The 18609-nt window shown below is 42.4% G+C and overlaps 1 protein-coding gene across 7 annotated transcripts in view; it reads left to right on the plus strand.

Moving 5' to 3' along the window:
* The first annotated feature begins 6886 nt into the window (after positions 1-6886).
* Positions 6887-18609, plus strand: part of Gpc5 (glypican 5) — a 1432992-nt gene continuing 1421269 nt past the window's right edge. For 6 of the 7 annotated variants that reach the window (XM_017315745.2, XM_011244876.3, XM_011244875.2 and 3 more), the window contains exon 1: positions 6887-7474. In XM_017315745.2, coding sequence (XP_017171234.1) covers positions 7093-7474 — 382 coding nt within the window. In that variant the 5' untranslated portion in view covers positions 6887-7092. The remainder of the gene's footprint in view (positions 7475-18609) is intronic. The other variant, NM_175500.4, reaches the window with a different exon arrangement.

Here is an 18609-nt window from a genome sequence, read left to right on the forward strand (position 1 = left end):
ATGGAGAAAACAAAATATTTCAAGACAAATCCAAATTTAGATGTTATGGTATCCACAAATACAACCCTACCAAAAATACTAGAAGGAAAACTCCAACCCAAGGAGGAAAACTACATCCAAGAAAAGACAGGAAATAATTCCATACCAGCAAAAAGAAGCGATGCACACTCAAATGCAGACACACACACACACACACACACACACACCCCACACTACCAACATGAAAATAACAGGAATTAACAATCACTGGTCATTAATATCTCTCAACATCAAGGGACTCTATCCCCCCCCCCCCAAAAAAAAAGACACAGGCTAACAAAATGGATGTGAAAACAGGATTCATCATTCTGCTCCCTATAAGAAAAATAACTCAGTAATAAAGATAGATATTACCTCAGAGTAAAGGTCTGGAAAAAGGTTTTCCAAGCAAATGGACCAAAGAAGAAAGCTGGAGCAGCTATTCTAATATCTAATAAAATAGACTTTCAACCAAAATTAATTAAGGAGACAAGAAAGGACATTTAATACTCATCAAAGGAAAAAATCTAACAAGACGATGTCTCAATTCTGAAAGTCTACACCCCAAACACAAGGCTACCCACATTGTAAAAGAAACATTACTAAAGCCCAAATCATACATTAAATACCACACATTAATTGTGGGAGACTTCTATACCTCACTATCACCCATTGACAGGTCATCCAGACAAAAACTAAATAGAGAAATAATGAAACTAACAGACATTATGACTCAAATGGACCTAACAGACATCTATGGAATATTCCACCAAAAGACAAAAGAATATAGCTTCTCAGCACCTCAGGGTTCCTTCTCCAAAACTGACTATATGGTCGGTCACAAAGCAAGCCTCAAAAGATATAAGAAAATTAAAATAACACCTTGTGTCTTATAAGACCACCATGGATTAAAGCTGGACTTTCAATAACAAGAACATCAGAAAGCCTATAAAGTCATGAGAATTGAATATCTCTCTACTCAATGATCTCTGGGTCAGGGAAGAAATAAAGAAAGAAATGAACTCATGTCCAAGCAGATCAAAGACCTCAGCATAAAACCAGATACATAAATCTAATACAGCAGAACATGAGGAATAACCTTGAACTCATCGGTATAGGAGATAAGTTCCTGAACAGAGCACCAATGGCTCAAGATCGAAGATCAACAGTTGATAAATGGTACCTCATGAAATTGCAAAGCTTCTGTAAGGCAGAGGACACTGCCAATAGGACAAAACAGTAGCCAAGAGATCTGTAAAGGATTTCACCAACCCTACATCTGACAGAAGGCTGATACCCAAAGTTTATAAAGAACTCAAGAAGTTAGACACCAACATCCAAAATAACACAATTTTAAAATTGTGCTACAGAGATAAACAGAGAAATCTCAACAGAGGAATTTCAAGTGGTCAAGAAGCACTTAAAGAAATGTTCAACATCCTTAGTCATCAGGGAGGGAAATGTAAACCAAAATGACTCTGAGATTCCATCTTTCAGCTCTCAGAATGGCTAAGATAAAAACTCAAGTAATAACACATGCGGTGGGGATGTGGAGCAAGGGGAGCACTCCTCCACTGTTGGTGGGAGTGCAAACTTGTACAGCCACTCTGGAAATCAATTTGATGGTTGCTCAAAAAACTGGGAATAGTTCTACCTGAAGACCCAGCTATACCCTTCCTCGGCATAGACCCATCCCACAAAGACACTTGCTCAGCTCCGTTCATAGCAGCTTTATTTGTAATAGAGAGAAGCTAGACACAACTCAGATGTTCCCACACACAATGGAATATTATTCAGCTATTGAAAGCAAAGACATCATAAATATTCCTGGCAACTGGATGGCATGTGAGAACATCAACCCGAGCAAGGTTATCCAACACCAAGGGGATATGCATGGTATGTACTCACACATAAATGGATGTTAGCCATAAAAATATAGGATACCAATGCTATACTCCACAGACCCAAAATAGCTAAACAAGAGAGAAGGTCCAAACAAAGATGCTTGAGTCACACTTAGAAGAGGGAATAAAATACTCGTAGGAGGCAGATGGAGGGAACTGAGTGGGAGTGGGGATGAGGAGAGGAATGGGGGGGGGAATTCAGAATCAGGTGGGGGGGGCAGGAGAGATAGCCAGATGGCCATGAAAATGAATGGAAATCTGCACCCGATGGGGCTGGTGAGTGGAGGGGCATCTCCAAGGCATGCCAGGGACCTGGGTTAGGAGAGGTGCCCTTAGTTGTGACTCCTAATATTGTGGATGTGAAATGTGAAGAGGTCATGTGCTGTAGCTAGGCAAGAACCCCAATGGAATAATAAGGACATCATCCCACCCGCAAAAATTTTGATCCAAAATTTATCCTGTCAAAGAAATGCAGGAATGGATTATGGAGCAGAGACTGAGGGAATGGCCAACCAATAACTGGCCCAACTAGAGACCCATCCCATGGGCAACTACCAATCTCTCACAGTATTGATACTCTGGTATGCTTGCAAACAGGTATCCAGCAAGGCTGTCCTCTGGGAGGCTTCATCCAGCATCTGACTCAGATAGATGCAGAGACCTACATCCAAACAGTGGATGGAACTTTGGGGACCCTTTTGGAAGAGTTAGGGGAAGGATTAAGGGCCGTGAAGGGGATAGGAACTCTACAAGAAGACCAACAGAGTCCACTAACCTGGACCCTTTGGGCTCTCTGAGACTGAACTACCAACCACAGAGCATACCTGGGCTGGGTATAGGCCTCCTGCTCATATGTAGCAGATGTGCAGCTCAGTCTTCATGTGGGTCAAGTACAACTGGAGTGGAGGCTATAACAAAAGCTATTGCTGGCCTTTGGGATATATTCTTCTAGCTGGGCTGCCTTAGCTGGTCTCAGTGGGAGAGGATGTGCCTAGAACCATGAGATCTGATGTACCAGAGTACGGGAAGACAGGAATTGGGGGCTCTACCCTCTCAGAGGTGAAAGGAAGGAGTTACAGGAAGAGGAAATGATGGAAGTGGCAGTGATCAGGATGTAAAGTGAATAAATAAAATAATAAAAAAGAATCCCAATGAGAAATAAAATAAAATAATTGGTCCAAGTGATAATGGATCAATCACTCAACAGGAATATTTTTCTTCCTGGGTGAGGGACCACTTCTGGAAATACCATGAGAACTTATGCTAAGCTTTGGGGACTTGTATGGCTTAAATATGATAAGAATGTCGTTATAATTCTCATCCCTGGAAGATTAATGAGAGTAGGCGTTGGGAGGACACATTGCTGTGGCCATCTCTAAGGAAGTGCGGTACTGTTGGTCCACAGCTAGACACTTGTTAGGACCCAGGGATGTCATAGGAAAGAGGTACATCTGGCTTTTCACAGAGGATAACAAGCACCAGGCTTCTGCTCATGTATGAGGCGAGTACAAAGAACTACAAGTTCACTGTCTAGCTCAGCAGCAGCAGCAGCAGCAGCAGGAGCAGCAGCAGCAGCAGCAGCAGAATGCTGTTGATAAGGGACACAGAAGTTATTCTGACTGGCTTGGCTTGTATTTGGGTTGCAGTCACACTTGTGTTTTTTTAGAAAATTGCTTAATCTTTCTTTTAATCTCTTCTCTGCTTCTTTCTCATCTCTTTCCCTTCCCTTCCCTCCCCTCCCCTCCCCTCGGCTCCCCCCCCCCTTCCCCTCTTCCCACCCCTTCCCTTCCTTCATTTCATTTTTGGTTTGTAGAGTAATAACTACTGTCACAGACTTGTTGAAATGTTTGTTTCAGGAGATAATAACTGTAAGCCCTTAATCAGTGTTAACTGTTACTATTTCTTGGGTACAGAGGCTACCCTAACCTGATTCTGAGCATGCTTTAGTTTCTGTTTGTCTGTTTTGATTGTTTTTGCATGTTTTAGTTTTCTCTATGCCGCTGTTATAAAATGTCTGACAAAGGCAACTAAGGGAAGGAAGGGCTTATTTGGCTCACAATTCTAGGTTATAATCCATTCTAGCAGGCAGGTCAAGGCCGGAACTTAAAGCCACAGCCAAGAGTAGAGAGAGAATAAACATGGGGACACTTGCTTGCTGCTCAGTACCTAGCTGGCTTGCTCTACTCTTGCAGGATCTCCTGCCTAGGGAACAGTGATGCCCACAATGGCCTGGGCTAATTAACAATCAGGACTAGCAATCTCAAGTGTACCTAGAGGCCAATCAGATCTGGACAGTTTCTCAATTATGACTTCTGCTTCTGCTGGTTTTATGTCGTCTCATGTTAACAGTTAAAATTTCCCAGTACAGAGTATGGGCTATTGAGTAGTACACTATGTCCTAAAGACATATTCAGGCCAATCTGCAATCATTACACCAATACCACATTGCTCTTACACTGCTGGCAATTCTTTATCTTTCTTTACAAGGTCTTGTGTTGACAAACCATAAACTGTTATTGAGAAATGCTAGGGAAGCCCCACATTTAGAAGATGATTAAGGTGCATTTTAAATGACGGCCCTTTCAAGGTTTTCCTATCTGAGGGTATTGATATTTGAAATCAAAGCACAGTGTCTGTAACACAAAAGACATCCAATAACTGCACATGGAGTAGCTTTAAAAAATGAGGCATTATACATATCAAAGTATTGAAACTCTCCCTTGCTTCATTTATAGAATCTATGAGTAAACTGAGCCAAAGACTAGTTCCAGTCCAGTGTGTGCGGACGGTCCTAAGAATGTCTCCATAAAAGCCACAGTGGTACCTTACTCTGCTTGGAAGACAGGAACTTGTTTTCAATATTCTCAGCTCAGAAACCGAGTGATTTGTTTGTCTGGCATAAGAATATTGTGAGAAAAATCATCCTTCTAAGCCAACTGTTATCTCATTCATTGTGGCAATCAGAGGGCATAAAGGTATCAGCAAAATATGCCATTTATTTATAAATGTGGACAATTTATACAGGACAAGTATACTTATTTTTCTAGTTAAGACCTACTCAGTTTCCATGTATGCTGTCCCACATGTTTTGTTGAAAGGAAGTATGAAGCACTGAGAACTTGCTTGTAGCTTTCTTTAAGCCTAGTTAAGCTTAACAGACCTCTTTATATCATACTGTCCGATCAATATTTGCTATGCAAACCATCAGTATTTATGATTTTGTTCTAGAGAAAGTGCTTTACAGACTGCAGTTAAAGGGATCAGGCTGGATAGTGAATCCTTATAGTTATAGTGGTCTATGATAGCCAGCTCTAACATGGAGAGATTCTGGTGAGAATAAGGATGTTTGGGGAAAAATTAGAAGTTAACTTTATACTAATATATGTGGGAGTCTAGAAGATATATATGTACATATTTTCTAATTTTAAAAAGTCCGATGGACTAATTAAAGTCTTTAGTCTTACTCCATGTAGCTGAGTCAGCATCTAAGTGAAACATGAAATGGCTAAGGAAATCTTGTCCTGGATTTTGACATTTTGATTTGACTCCTGGTTCCCGCTGCCTGTGGCCTTGGGAAACCCATCTTACATGTCTGTCCCTATCTACTTACTTGAAAAATAGTACTGGTGATAACAAGTGTATAGGGTGATTGTAACGACCGAATGAAGGGAAATCCATACAGCACTTGGAATACTGCTTAGCACTTAAGGATTTTATAGATGAGCGTGGCTGCTCTTGTTTATTCCTATGGATATAGCTGACCTCCAAGAAGCCTTTCTTGATGGTGCATCAGAGCTGAAGAGTCATGAATGTTCCTTTATTTTTCTAGGATACATATGTAAAACCTTGCTTGAAGGCCTAGAATTTAAAGTGTCTAATGATTTCTATTCTTGCTTACTAAGAAAACTTCTAAGAAAATAATTTGTAGTATTCGGGGAATGATGTCAAAAGCCAAGTGGGTAATATTTCACTCTGAAACAGCATCCCAGCCATGGCAAGATCTCTTTCTGAAAGTGCTGCCTTTGATATCAAATGGCCATTAGAAAACCCCAGGACACTTAGCTAAGACTGGAAATTATTCATCTCGAGTCTTGGCAAGGGTGCAGCTTAAGATGAAATTCTCTTAAAGTGGTTAAGATATTTAGAGTCCCTTCTGCTAATGCTGTTAAAGAGCTTCTTGGTGCTGAGAAGTACTCTCTTCAGGTGGCTATGACCCGGATCATGTCACTCATTTAGGCTTAACTGCAGGCTGCCTTTTGCTTCCTGGTTTCTCATGCCTAACTTGACAAACTTTCCTTTTCAGCTTGTAATTGCCCAGTATTTTCGTTTCTCCTATTTTCCTGGGGAGAAGCTCCCTCGAGCACTTTTGTCTTAGTTACTCTCTGAGAAATATTAAAAACAAATTGTCAAAGGTGTCAAAGCTCAGAAAGGTATAAGACCAACGTGAACTATGATGTTAGAATAAACTGAACTTCAGCGAGATATAAAGAATGTGATAACTTCCCATTGAGACTCTGAGCTCTAAATTCTTTCAGAAGAATCATGTTACAGAAAAATCCTCCTAGCACTAAAAGCATAAAACGCTTAACATTAAAAAAAATAAAAGCATAAAGAATTTGAAACGTAAGTGCTACTAGGTCGCTCAAAACCCTGCTTTTGCCATTCGCACTTGCCAAGGTCCAGTTCATGAAATTTGGATACAGATTCCTATGCATAGAGGACCTTGATTTGTAGAGAAATGTTTCATCTTATTTCCAACTCATGTTTCTTATCTCCTGCCTTCTCTGATCCTCTTTATACATACTTTCGTTTCAGCGGTTGAATGCTTTCCGAAATCAACCCGGAGGAAGAAGGCTAGTTTCCTTCCATTAATTTGACTCTTCTGTGAGGTCGCAAGCCCGGCGCTTGCTGTGCTCCGCAGGATCTGGGCTTGGGCGGAGCCGGCGGACTGCTGGGGGTGTGGCTAGGGGCGTGGCCTGTTCGCGGGGTTGGCGAACCGGGCTCTGGAGCTCCGCAGGCTGGCACAGCCTAGGTTAGTGGCTGCGAGCTGAGCCTTAGGCGGCTGCAGCGATACCGGCCAGTGCCGGATGCTTGCCGTGTCTCGCTTCTCCCCGGCTCGTGTTCGGCTTGCGCAGCGCCCACCCGCCCTGGTCCGGGAGGGACCCGGGCGATGCTAAGCATGAGAAGTGCAGCGTCTCAGCCTCAGGGCTTCAGGGGAGAAAGCGGAGCTCTTGCAGGTGAAGCCGCGGTCCCTTCGCGGTCTTCCCGTGGCCGCCTGCGCATCGAACCCTTGCCAGATTCCGCCACGCATCTTCCTCCCGCGCTGCCGATGCTGGGTGCTCTGGAGAGTGAGGACCACAGCGGGGAGGGCGCGACCCGAACACCGAGGATGGATGCCCGCACCTGGCGTCTGGGCTGGCGCTGTCTCCTTCTCCTGGCTCTCCTTGGATCTACCCGAAGCGAGGGCGTGGAGAGCTGCGAAGAAGTTCGGAAACTTTTCCAGTGGCGGCTTGGGGGAGCTGTCAAAGGGCTGCCGGAGGCGCCGCGGGCAGGTAAGAGCCGCTGGTTGGCTCCGCACTGTGCGGGGCTCCAGCCGGGGACCTCTTGGGCTTGCGACCACGGTCTCTGGGGCATCCATCCATTCAGAGATGGTCCTTGGTGAGACGACGACCTTTCGGGTTCTCCGGCCCCAGTAGGTGAACCGGGGTGAGGCCTGTGGGAATGCTTGGTGTGCTCACGAGAGTAGGGCAGCTTCAAGGTGGGCTCCTTAACTGTATCTGGGGTTCCTTGGAGCTCTGAAGCATTTTTTTTCATGCCGGTGCCCTCTTGCTCTCCAGGGAGGTGCTTGAAGAACTAATCAAGGGTGGTTTGTTACTGCTCCAGGATCTATTTGTTCCCACAGGAAACATCACCAGGGGTCCTGGTTTTACTCTCACAACCTCAGAGGGATTGTGTTGGTTGCCGCAAGTTTGATGGTAAACTAACAAACCTTCTTATATCCTTGTGCTGACCAAGGTGCCAATGCTGTTTTTAATGAGCGCTCGACCCAGTTCACTCAGAGACGACCTTTAGTTGCCCCTCTGCACCTTGGCACCAAGCCTTCCTACAGAAATCCGAGTCTCTTAGTGTGTCCCAGCCCCACAAAGTAGTTTCGAGCTTGCAAAGCGATAGGGCAACAGGCAATCAAGCTCTGCGTTTGGGGGCACCAGGAAACTCACAGTCTATACAATTAATATGGCAGCTAGAGACCATGCGTACTATAAGACCCCTTTGCCTGCATTCATCTCCTGTGCTCTAGCCTACACTCAAATTCTTAGCTGCTGGTGGGAGAACAAGTACACGTTCTATCCAGAAGAGAAGATCTTGTGCTAGGGAGCCAATAGAGTGTCTGGGGCTAAGTTAGATCATAGTGGAGTATCCCTAGCTGTTGCTGAAGTCAACAGAGAGGGCTGGATTTAAGGACGTTGTCTGATGAACAAAGAATTTGCAAAGGATGCCTTAGTACCAAATACATCCCTTTTCCAGTGCGAGAAGGCTTGCCGTTAGCACTCCCCAGTGGTAGCACATTCGCTTGATTGTTTTTCTGCTAGTTAGCTCAATTCTTATCATCCTTCCCCAGTGTCTGGGCGCAGAAAGCCCACCAGCCAGCGCTCACAGGACCACTTTTAAACACACCAGTGTTTATTGGAATACCTACTCAATACACTCTTTCCATACTTGACACACATTGTTGACACTTCCAGCTTAGGGGATTCTTGTCTCTTCAAAACCAAACACACACACACACACACACACACACACACACACACACACACATACCCCAAAACAACCTTCTAAGTAAGTACTGATTTCAGTGTATTCTTTCGTTAAGAAATACCTCTCCCTTAACCACTTATGAGACTAATTGGTTTGTGTGCAGTGGGTGTTGAGCTGAGAAAGCCTCACGTGCATTGTGAGACCTGTCTCCCGAATGTCAAAGCTTTGGCTGTAGCTGACAGTCCTCAGGAAGGCTTTGATCTCAGTGGCTTCTCGATGCTCAGTGTCCGTGCACCTGCTGAAGACAACACGGTCCAGAAAGATGGTGAGTGTCGTTTCTAGAACCTCATGTGTGTCATTGCCTTTGAAGAGGTATGTTCTAGAGCATTGATCACTGAGCTAGCCATCACTGTAAGGAGCTACTGAAGCTCTACCCTCCAGAAAAGCAAACAGTTGTCACTGTTGGCCTCTGATACAGAGAGCACAGCCTAAGTGCCAGGGGAGCGTGCACCTTTTTAAAGGAGTCATTCTGGGTTGTCCTGTTGAAAACACCTTTCTTCTTCCTTCCTTTCTTTCTTTCTTTCTTTCTTTCTTTCTTTCTTTCTTTCTTTCTTTCTTTCTTTCTTTCTTTCTTCCTTCCTTTCTTCCTTTTCTTTTTTTAAATTTAATCTCTTATTTATTTATTTTTTTACACTCCAGGTTTTATGCCCCCCTCCCCCCCATCCATCCTCTGACTGTTCCACATCCTATACGTCCTCCCTGGTCTCCGTGTCTCTACAAGGCCGTCCCCACCACCCACCACCCTTCCCACCAGACCTCTAAACTCCCTGGGTCCTCCAGTCTCTTGAGGGTTAGGGAAAGTGCCTTTCTTATCTGTGGCTTAAGGCAATGAGAAATCAGAGTAGCTCCCACTAAAGCAGCCGGGCACTCTTACAGACATCAGTGGTCTGAAAGAGGTTCTCCTGAAAGAAGTGCTAAATTCCTTGGATATTTTCATTAAGAAAAAGTCACATGAAGGTATTATGCTGATGTTGACTAACCCAATAGAGTCACTCATGTACAAATTTGATATAATACTGACATTTAATTGTATCATTCATTGATTTGAATAATTCAGCAAAACATTAAAATGTTTTGGCGTTGATTCATCTTATTTCCTTGCTTAAAAAAAAATCCCATTCTTGATTTCCTATCCGAATCTAATGAGTCACATATAACTTATGCTTAATAAATATTTTCTTTATTCTTACATTTACATAATACAGTTATATTTTAAAACTATTTATAATAGTTAACATGATAAAAATTAGTAAGTGGCTAACTAGTTTTCTAAAATCATACCAGTCTCAGGACAGTTTATACTTAATATATAAGCAGTCCCTTTCACATGAGAATAGAAATAGTGCATTTTTAAAAAATTCATACACTTATTTAATACATACCCTTTCATGAGGTAAAACTAGTACATTAACTTAAAATTTGTCTTTCTTAGAAGTTTAGTTTATTTTTTTAAATTTTTTGTACACAGTCAATAATTCCTGGGGTGTCTAGCTCAAATGCTGATTGTGTAATATCAAGAAGACAGAATAATTTTCCGCAACTCCTTCCTACACTTGTGATTATTATATCTTCTGGAAGATCGTATCGGAGTTAGAAATTATTAAAATGGTGTGGAGAGCCTTCTCAGCAGTCCCCCAGATTCCCTCCACCTTTGTTCTCCCAACTGCTCCAGTTCCTCTAAGCCCATTGAGCTCCACAGAATGTTTGGATGAGAAATGCAAAAGGGAGAGAAGGCACAAATGTGATTAGAATTACAGATCTGCCCGGGTTCCAGTTTTATTTCCTAAGTGGTAGTCAAGGTGCCCTTTGCTCTTGTTTATTTCGTTTAGGGAAGGACTGTTAATGGGGGCATCTCTGAAAGGCCTTTTATTTTATTTTACTCACTGGGAAGGGAAAATGATGATTTATCCACACTCCTTCTTTTAGAGGACGGTTATGGGATTGATTTAAAACCAGGTATAAGATAGTTAGTATGTAACCAATTTTAATGGGTGCTTATCTAGCCTACATAGACACATTGTAGCAAAGTTTGTAGCCCGTAAGTGCTAGTCAGCTTTCCATGACTACAAAAAAGTAAAATACGCGAGACAGCCAAGTTGCAAAGACTAGAGGTCTACTTGGGTTTCCGGCTGCAGGGGCTCCAGCGCAGGCCTCAGCAGCCCAGTTGACTTGAACCTCCTTTTGGAGACACTTTACATGGTTGTGGGCAGACACTGCAGACAACACACTTCATACACCAAGTCAATAAGACCAGGTTCCAGCCCAGCCCCCCACCCCACCCCCTCACAGATGGCTTCAGGATGGTTGCTATTTGGAAGCTTAGGAGGCACATCTGTGCTCACATCCTGTATTATATCTGCTTGTTTGGAGCTAATTAAGAATTTCTGGAGTATGGGTTTGTTGCCCACCGTGTGTATATAACACAGATTATGACTTTGGTCACGGATCTCTTCAGCTAAGTCACAGCAGTAGTTAGTTTGAAAGGGAGCTAACATAGGTGTGTGTGTGGGGGGAATAGCTGACTTATTTTCATTCTTCAAATTTCAGCTTAAATCAACATGGACTACATTAGAGTAGACCAGGTGTTTGTTACATGGCACTTTCATTTACACACTCATTTACACACTCAGTTTCTTTCAACTCTGTAGTTTTCACCATGAGTTTGCATAATGGAAACAGAAGACATATCTATTGGGGCCAGTGCCATTAGTCTGTGGCCAGTCTACGATGTCCCACAAGAGTCCACGTTCAGAAGGATCCCATGCCTAGTTACAGTTGGCACTGTATTGAAATTTGTACACCCACCTTGCATCTGCTTCTGGCTTGGGGTCCTGGAAGTCATACAGCAGATTGGACCTGACTTGTATCTTTCCTTTCCTTTCCTTTTTTCAAGATCTATTTATTTATTTTATGTATGTGAGTACACTGTAGCTGTCTTCAGACACACCAGAAGAGGGCACCTGATCCCATTACAGATGGTTGTGAGCCGCTATGTGGTTGCCAGGAGTTGAACTCAGGACCTTTGGAAGAGCAGTCAGTGCTCTTAACCACTGAGCCATCTCTCCCATCCATGCCTTGTATTTTCAGTGCTATCTAGTGCATTGACCAGGGCTTGGCACAAAATAAGGGTTGTAACATTTTATTTAGTTAAGCTGAAAGAAACATGATGGTACATCTTTTCAATCTCTCTGATTCTTAAATGATAGAAAGAGTACTGGGTATCTACTTACCCTGCTATCTATGTGCTGCAAATTTTACATTGAATACACAGTTCTCACATGGGCGCTTATCTCGATTTTCTTCACAGAAGAGTAGGAACATTATAGCAAAGCCCAGCAGGGCATACCTGAAAGGTATAGACACATAGTTGCTTTAAATATAAATCCAAGAAACATACTTTAGCCAATTCCAACTTGATGCTTTGCATACACCACAAATTTAACCAACATCTGCAAGGGGCAGAGTTTTAGAAATACCCAGGTCAGGGGAATGGGAGAGATGGCTCAGTGGTTGAGAGTACTAGCTGCTCCTCCAGAGGACCTGAGTTCAATTTCCAGCATCCACATGGCAATGGCAGTTCACAACTGTCTGTTAACTGTTACTACAGGACCTGATGCTTTCTCTGCTTCTCAGATACATATAGACAGAACATCCATGTACATCCAAGAAGTCTTAGAAAAGCATTAAACAACAACAGAAGAGAAATCCCTAGGACTGTGATATAGCAGCTCTTTGGGAACTCAGAACTTCATATCTGGTTGCTGTCATCTAGATACAGGGGCATTCTCTCTCCAATTCTTATTTTTAAAAGAGGCACTTATATATTACACACACACACACACACACACACACACACACACATATATATATATACAGTATGTATAATATATGATAAATATAATATCTAATATGTATAACATATAATATATAACATATTGCATGTAAATCCCATTAAATTATTAAATGTATTAAATTGTATATAATACATATTTTGTGTATATATGTATATATATACATATATATATACACACACACAAGCAAACACATATATATGTATATATGTGTGTGTATGTGTGCGCGCGCGCGCGCGCGTGTGTGTGTGTGTGTGTGTGTGTGTGTGTGTGTATACCTGAAGAGGCCAGAAGAGGGCACTAAATCCCTTGAAGATAGAGCATTATTTATAGCACAGAGATGTATGTTAAATGCACTTCTGTTCTTTAGCATACTGATGCCCTACTAGGGAAAATAATCTGTAACTGATTTTTGTTAGGTCAGCATTGATATTAAATTTTGATGAATAAATTAATATTTGCATAACATGCTATTCATTGTGCTTAGCTGTAAATTCTATTGATTAATCCTGATAGGATGAAGAATGTAGTTAATAAAGCAGTAAAGTTGATGTTGTTGTTTAGATATGTTCTGTCCTGAGCATGGATGTGCTGTTGAGTAAACTATTTCATTGCATGTAACATTTTCTTGTGTGACATTGCCACAGATTCTATAAAATCACCCAACTCTATAAATTTTAAATTTAAAGGAATTTTTACCTATTTTCTCTGACAGTTTTGCAATGGGACACGTAGACTGCTAGACACATGTTTGGAAGAGAGTTTTCTCTGCCATTTCTGTTCTGCAGGGAAAGGGAAAGTATTTAACATTTAGTGTTTGCACAGCCTCCATTGTGAGGCCAGGGCATCTGCTCACAGGGCTTTATTGACTTGTTAAGAGAATGGATAAAGAATGGATCTAATAGAATTTCTCCCATGCAGTAATGACGAGGAAGGAATTGTGAGGAATGACTAGGAAGGAATTGTGAGCAGAATCCCCTTCTTCTTCCATCCTTGTTAGTTCCATGCTGAGAGAAACATTGTAGTTACATTGCTCAGCTACAGAGTAACTCCTGGGTGGAGAAGAGCTGCAGGGTGCTGTGTCAGTAAGACTGACTGTTAGGCTGACAGCATTTAGGATCACCTTGGAGACACATCTCTCAGCGAGTCCAGACTGGGTTAATTGAGGTGTGGAGACCTATCTCAGATGTTACTGGCATGGCTCCGCGGGTTGGCATCCTGGACAGAGCGAAGAGAGGTGAGGTCCCAGCTCTCTGCTTTCTAGTCATTGTAGACGCACTGGGACCGACCAGCTGTGACAGTGCCTTCCTAGCACCTCAAACTATGAGCCCAAAGAAGTCATTTCTTCCTTAAATCTCACCTGTCAGGCAGTTGGTCACAATGGGAAAAGTAGTCAGTGCAGATGCTGATGGTGTTTAGGACAGCAAGTGGAAAAAGCAGGGTGACAATATATGCATGTTGTGAAGTGGCTAAATCTAGCTAAATAAGATACATGTAACCTCACCATGGATTGTTCTTGGTGGTAAAACCACAATCTAGCTTAGTCCCTTCTGAGTATTGGGAGTGATGTTACAATCCAGTTTTGTACTTTCTGAGGATTGTATTTATTAGTTCGTTGTACATCAGATCTCTCTCTCTCTCTCTCTCTCTCTCTCTCTCTCTCTCTCTCTCTCTCTCCCTCCCTCCCTCCCCCCTCCCTCCCTCTCTCTTAAAGATTTATTTATTTATTTTATGTGAGTACACTGTAGCTGTCTTCAGGCACTCTAGAAGATCTCATTACAGACTATGTGCTTTCTGGGATTTGAACTCAGGACTTTCAGAAGAACAGTCAGTGCTCTTAACCGCTGAGCCATCTCTCCAGCCCCCACAACAGATCTCTTAAAATTAAATTCTTTATAACTATAATTTTGTATCCCTTGATCAGATCCTGGATTGGGCTGAGCCTGTTGTGTCCACTCCTTTACTTTCTGTTATTACAAAATCAAAGTAGTTTTCCTCTCTTTGCCTCTTGCTTTTTTTTATTCAAGAAGATATCCTCAACAATCCTCAGTATGGCTGCAAGTGACAGTATCTTATTCTTTAAAGATGGACCATATCCCATTGCATGTCCATACCACAGTGTTTTTTTTTTCCATCAATCTAATGACTGATAGATATTTGGAAATTTGGGCTATTATTTCTGCCTATATGAAGTAGTGTCATGGTTTGTTTTGGACATAAGAAGAGATTTCTCTAGAGATTAGAAGAAGAATTTGTGTTAGTGCTAATGAAATGCACATGAATAATTTGCTATGACTTAGCTCTTCCCTTAAATATGTTTAGAGGTAGTCATGATCTCAAGTTAGTAAGTGTTGCTTAGTACATGATTGCGGTTAAAAAATATTGTGAGTACACTATAGCTGTCTTCACCAGAAGAGGGCATCAGATCCCATTACCGATGGTTGTGAGCCACCATGTGGTTGCTGGGAATTGAACTCAGGACCTCTGGAAAAGCAGTCTCTTCAGCTCCACATGATTAAATATTTATTACTCATCAGGATAAGGAGTTTGAATTACTATTTCTTTTCCTTCAATGTTGTAGTAAAATTTATCCTAGTTTTCATAATTCTGGATAAGCAAGATAACTGATCTCTGCAGCTGTGTTCTAAGAGTTTCTATTCTTCTGCCTTTTCAGTTTTTACATGTTAGGAAAGGATGAAATCTGAGAAGAGAGTTGACATGAAAACACAGCAAGACTGTGCCTGCATTGGTCAAATGGAATACAGGGGAAAATGACGCTGGGATGTCCTGTTCATCGCAGAGAGATTCTTTATGTGGAAGAAGTCAATATTAAATTACCAGGCCGGATTTATTTGCTTTTTGAGTATCTCTGTTATTCAGTAAGGTTAGGCCAAGTTACATTTGGCTCGTTTTCTTTTGATCATTGAGATGTCTGTGTTTAATGAGCCGAAACTGAAGTAGGTCAATAAAAGGGAGAGATTAATAGTCCATGCTTCCCAGGGTTGGAACACATTTTACTCTGGATTAAAAAAAAAACACAGGAAAAAAAAAAACAACAAAAGTAATTTTTTTATAAAAAGGTTTTGATCAACCTAAAAGGTAAAGGAAGTAGAATGAACACTGTGAGACTCACAGGGCAGTGAAATCGACAGCAGAGAAATCGATGAGCTTCTTTAGGTGCTGTGTATGGGTGCACCTGCTTGGGTCTGGGTCTGGGTCTGTGCCTGTGCCCGAGCAGCTAAGACCTTTACTTTGAGAAGACAAAGCTAAGTTTTCTCTTTCTTCTCCGGAAGTTCACTGGTGCAGTAAAGCTTCAGATCATGAAATATTTAGCATTTAATTCATGCATACAAATGTCTTGTAGTCATAATGAGGAAAAAAAAAAAGCCTGACAAAGTACTAAAAATGTTGTCTTGTGATAAATAAATGGAAAAACCAGTTATATTATCATAATTTGTCACAAGTTATAGTGCAGAGAAAAGAATGTATCGTTTTGAAATGGCTTAGTTTTGCCATTTAGTAGATGTGTGACATTTAGCGAATGACTCAATGTCTCTGAGATGTTTTGCTTTCTTTCAGGAAATACATGAGAGGCATTGGTACCAAACCAGAGACGTTCGCTAGACAGCCAGACATAGCCACTGGTGTTCCCCAGTGAGGCGTTCGCTAGACAGCCAGACATAGCCACTGGTGTTCCCCAGTGTTCATGTAAAAGCCTAAGTTCCCGCATTTGCTTTCCTGTCCTTCCTTAAAGTTTGCCTCCCACAGTTCCTTGTTGCTTCTTTTCTCACTTGCCTGTTGTAGGGATAAGCCACCACGGAGGACACCGCATACTTTCACTGCCTGTCTGCATAGCAGAATGGCCTAAAATGTCCTTTAGGAAGGCTTTTCTTCTGTGCTGCAGTTGAACCAAGGGGAGGAATGCTGCCATCCCGGGGCAGAGCAGGATGGCTTAGGCCCACTGTAAAATCTGTAAAAATCTGGTAAAAATTAGAAAGCTCTTCTCCAAACTTTGTCTCTGTAACTCCTTCCATGGGTGTTTTGTTCCCCCTTCTAAGAAGGATCAAAGTATCCACACTGTGGTCTTCCTTCTTCTTGAGCTTCATGTGTTTTGCAAATTGTATCTTGGGTATTCTGAGATTCTGGGCTAATATCGACTTACCAGTGAGTACATATCATGTGTGTTCTTTTGTGATTGGGCTACCTCGCTCAGGATGATATCCTCCAGATCCATCCATTTGCCAGAGACTGCCCTACCTGGGGATCCATCCCATAAAGAAACATCAAACCCAGACACTATGGCAGATGCCAACAAGTGCTTGTTGATAGAAGCCTGATATAGCTGTCTCCTGAGAGGCTCTGCCAGTGCCTGGCAAATAAAGAACTGGATGCTCACAGTCATCCATTGGACGGAGGAGCATAGGGTCCCCAATGAAGGAGCTAGAGAAAGTACCCAAGGAGCTGAAGGAGCTTGCAGCCCCATAGGAGGAAAACATAAAAAAAAAAGTCAGACAGCTCAGCCTACTGCCTTCCCAGAAGACCCTCTAGAACGATGGAGGAGGCTGGTGGGTGATTGATACATTTTTTCTATATTTTTTTTATTACATCCTAACTAAAGTTTTGCCTCCCCCATCTTTCCACAGTCTCTCATCTTTCCCTTTATCCCCATCTCCTTCCACACCTCCTCCATTTCTCTCCACAAAAGGTCTGGCCTTGATAAGGATCAACCAGCCTCGGGTGTATCAAATTTCAGGAAGACTAGGACCTCTTGTTGCTAAGGCTGGACAAGGTGACCCAGTAGGGGAAAGGGTAACAAAGACAGACAACAGGGTCAGAGACAGCTCCTGCTCACACTGTTAGGATTCCCACAAGAAAACCAAACCACACAATCATAACATATGTACACAGGGCCTAGGTTCAGTCCCATGCAGTCTTCATGGTTTGTTGGTCCCGTCTCTGTGAGCTCCTAACGGTTCAGGTTGGTTGCTTCTGTGGGTTTTCTTGTAGTCTTCTTGACACTTCTTGTTCCTACAATCCTTCTTTCCCTTTCTTTCAAGGGGTTTCTCAAGCTCTGCCTAATGTTGGTTGTGGGTCTTTGCATCTGTTTCTATCAGTTGCTGGGTAAAGCCTCTCTGATGGCAATTGGGCTAGACACTAGCCTACCTAGAATATCATTAGGAATCATTTCATTCCTTTTTATTTTTTTCCCATTGTGTTTGTTTCTATCCTCGGTCTCTTGGCTATCCAGCCTCTGTTTTCTGGTCCTCCTGGCAGGGTCAGGGGTGGGCTCCAGCACCTGGTATGTATCTCAAACTGGACAAGACATTGGCTGTCCATTCCCTCAATTTCTGCTCCATCCTTTCCCTGGCACATTTTGTAGGCAAGACAAATTTTAGGTCAAGGTTTTCTGGTTGGGTTGGTGTCCCAGTCCCTCTATTGGGAGTGTTTCCTAGTGACAGGAGATGGTCAGTTCTAGCTCCACGTCCCACATTGCTAGCAGTCTTAGCTGGGGTAATCCGTGTAGACTCCTGGGGTTTACTATTGCTCAAGGAAAGGAAGAAATCAAAGTATTGATATTCACAGATGATATGATAGCATACATAAGTGACCCCCAAACTTCTACCAGAGAACTCCTGCAGCTGATAAACAGCTTCAGCAAAGACACTTCCTCCCCAGTTTTCTCTCCTAGTAGTCTCTCCTTCATTCTTCCAGCAACTTATCCCTCCTCTTTGAATCCTCAATCCCCCACCCCTGTCCACTCTTCCCTTCCCTTCCATTTGCAGTGTCTATTCTGTCTCCCTTTCTTTGTGAGATTAATGTTTCTCTCCCCCTCCTCGAGTCTTCCCTGTTAATTAGTTTCTTTGGGTCTGTGGATTGTAGCATGGTCATCCTTTATAGATACTATCCTTGGATAAGAGAGTACATATCATATTTTTCTTTCTGGGTCTGGGTTAACTCACTCAGGGTTATCTTTTCTAGTTCCATTCCATTTGCTGGCACATTTCATGATGTCCTTGTTT

This window comes from Mus musculus, chromosome 14, assembly GCF_000001635.26.
Source record: "Mus musculus strain C57BL/6J chromosome 14, GRCm38.p6 C57BL/6J".
In the NCBI taxonomy this organism is placed as follows: Eukaryota; Metazoa; Chordata; class Mammalia; order Rodentia; family Muridae; genus Mus; species Mus musculus.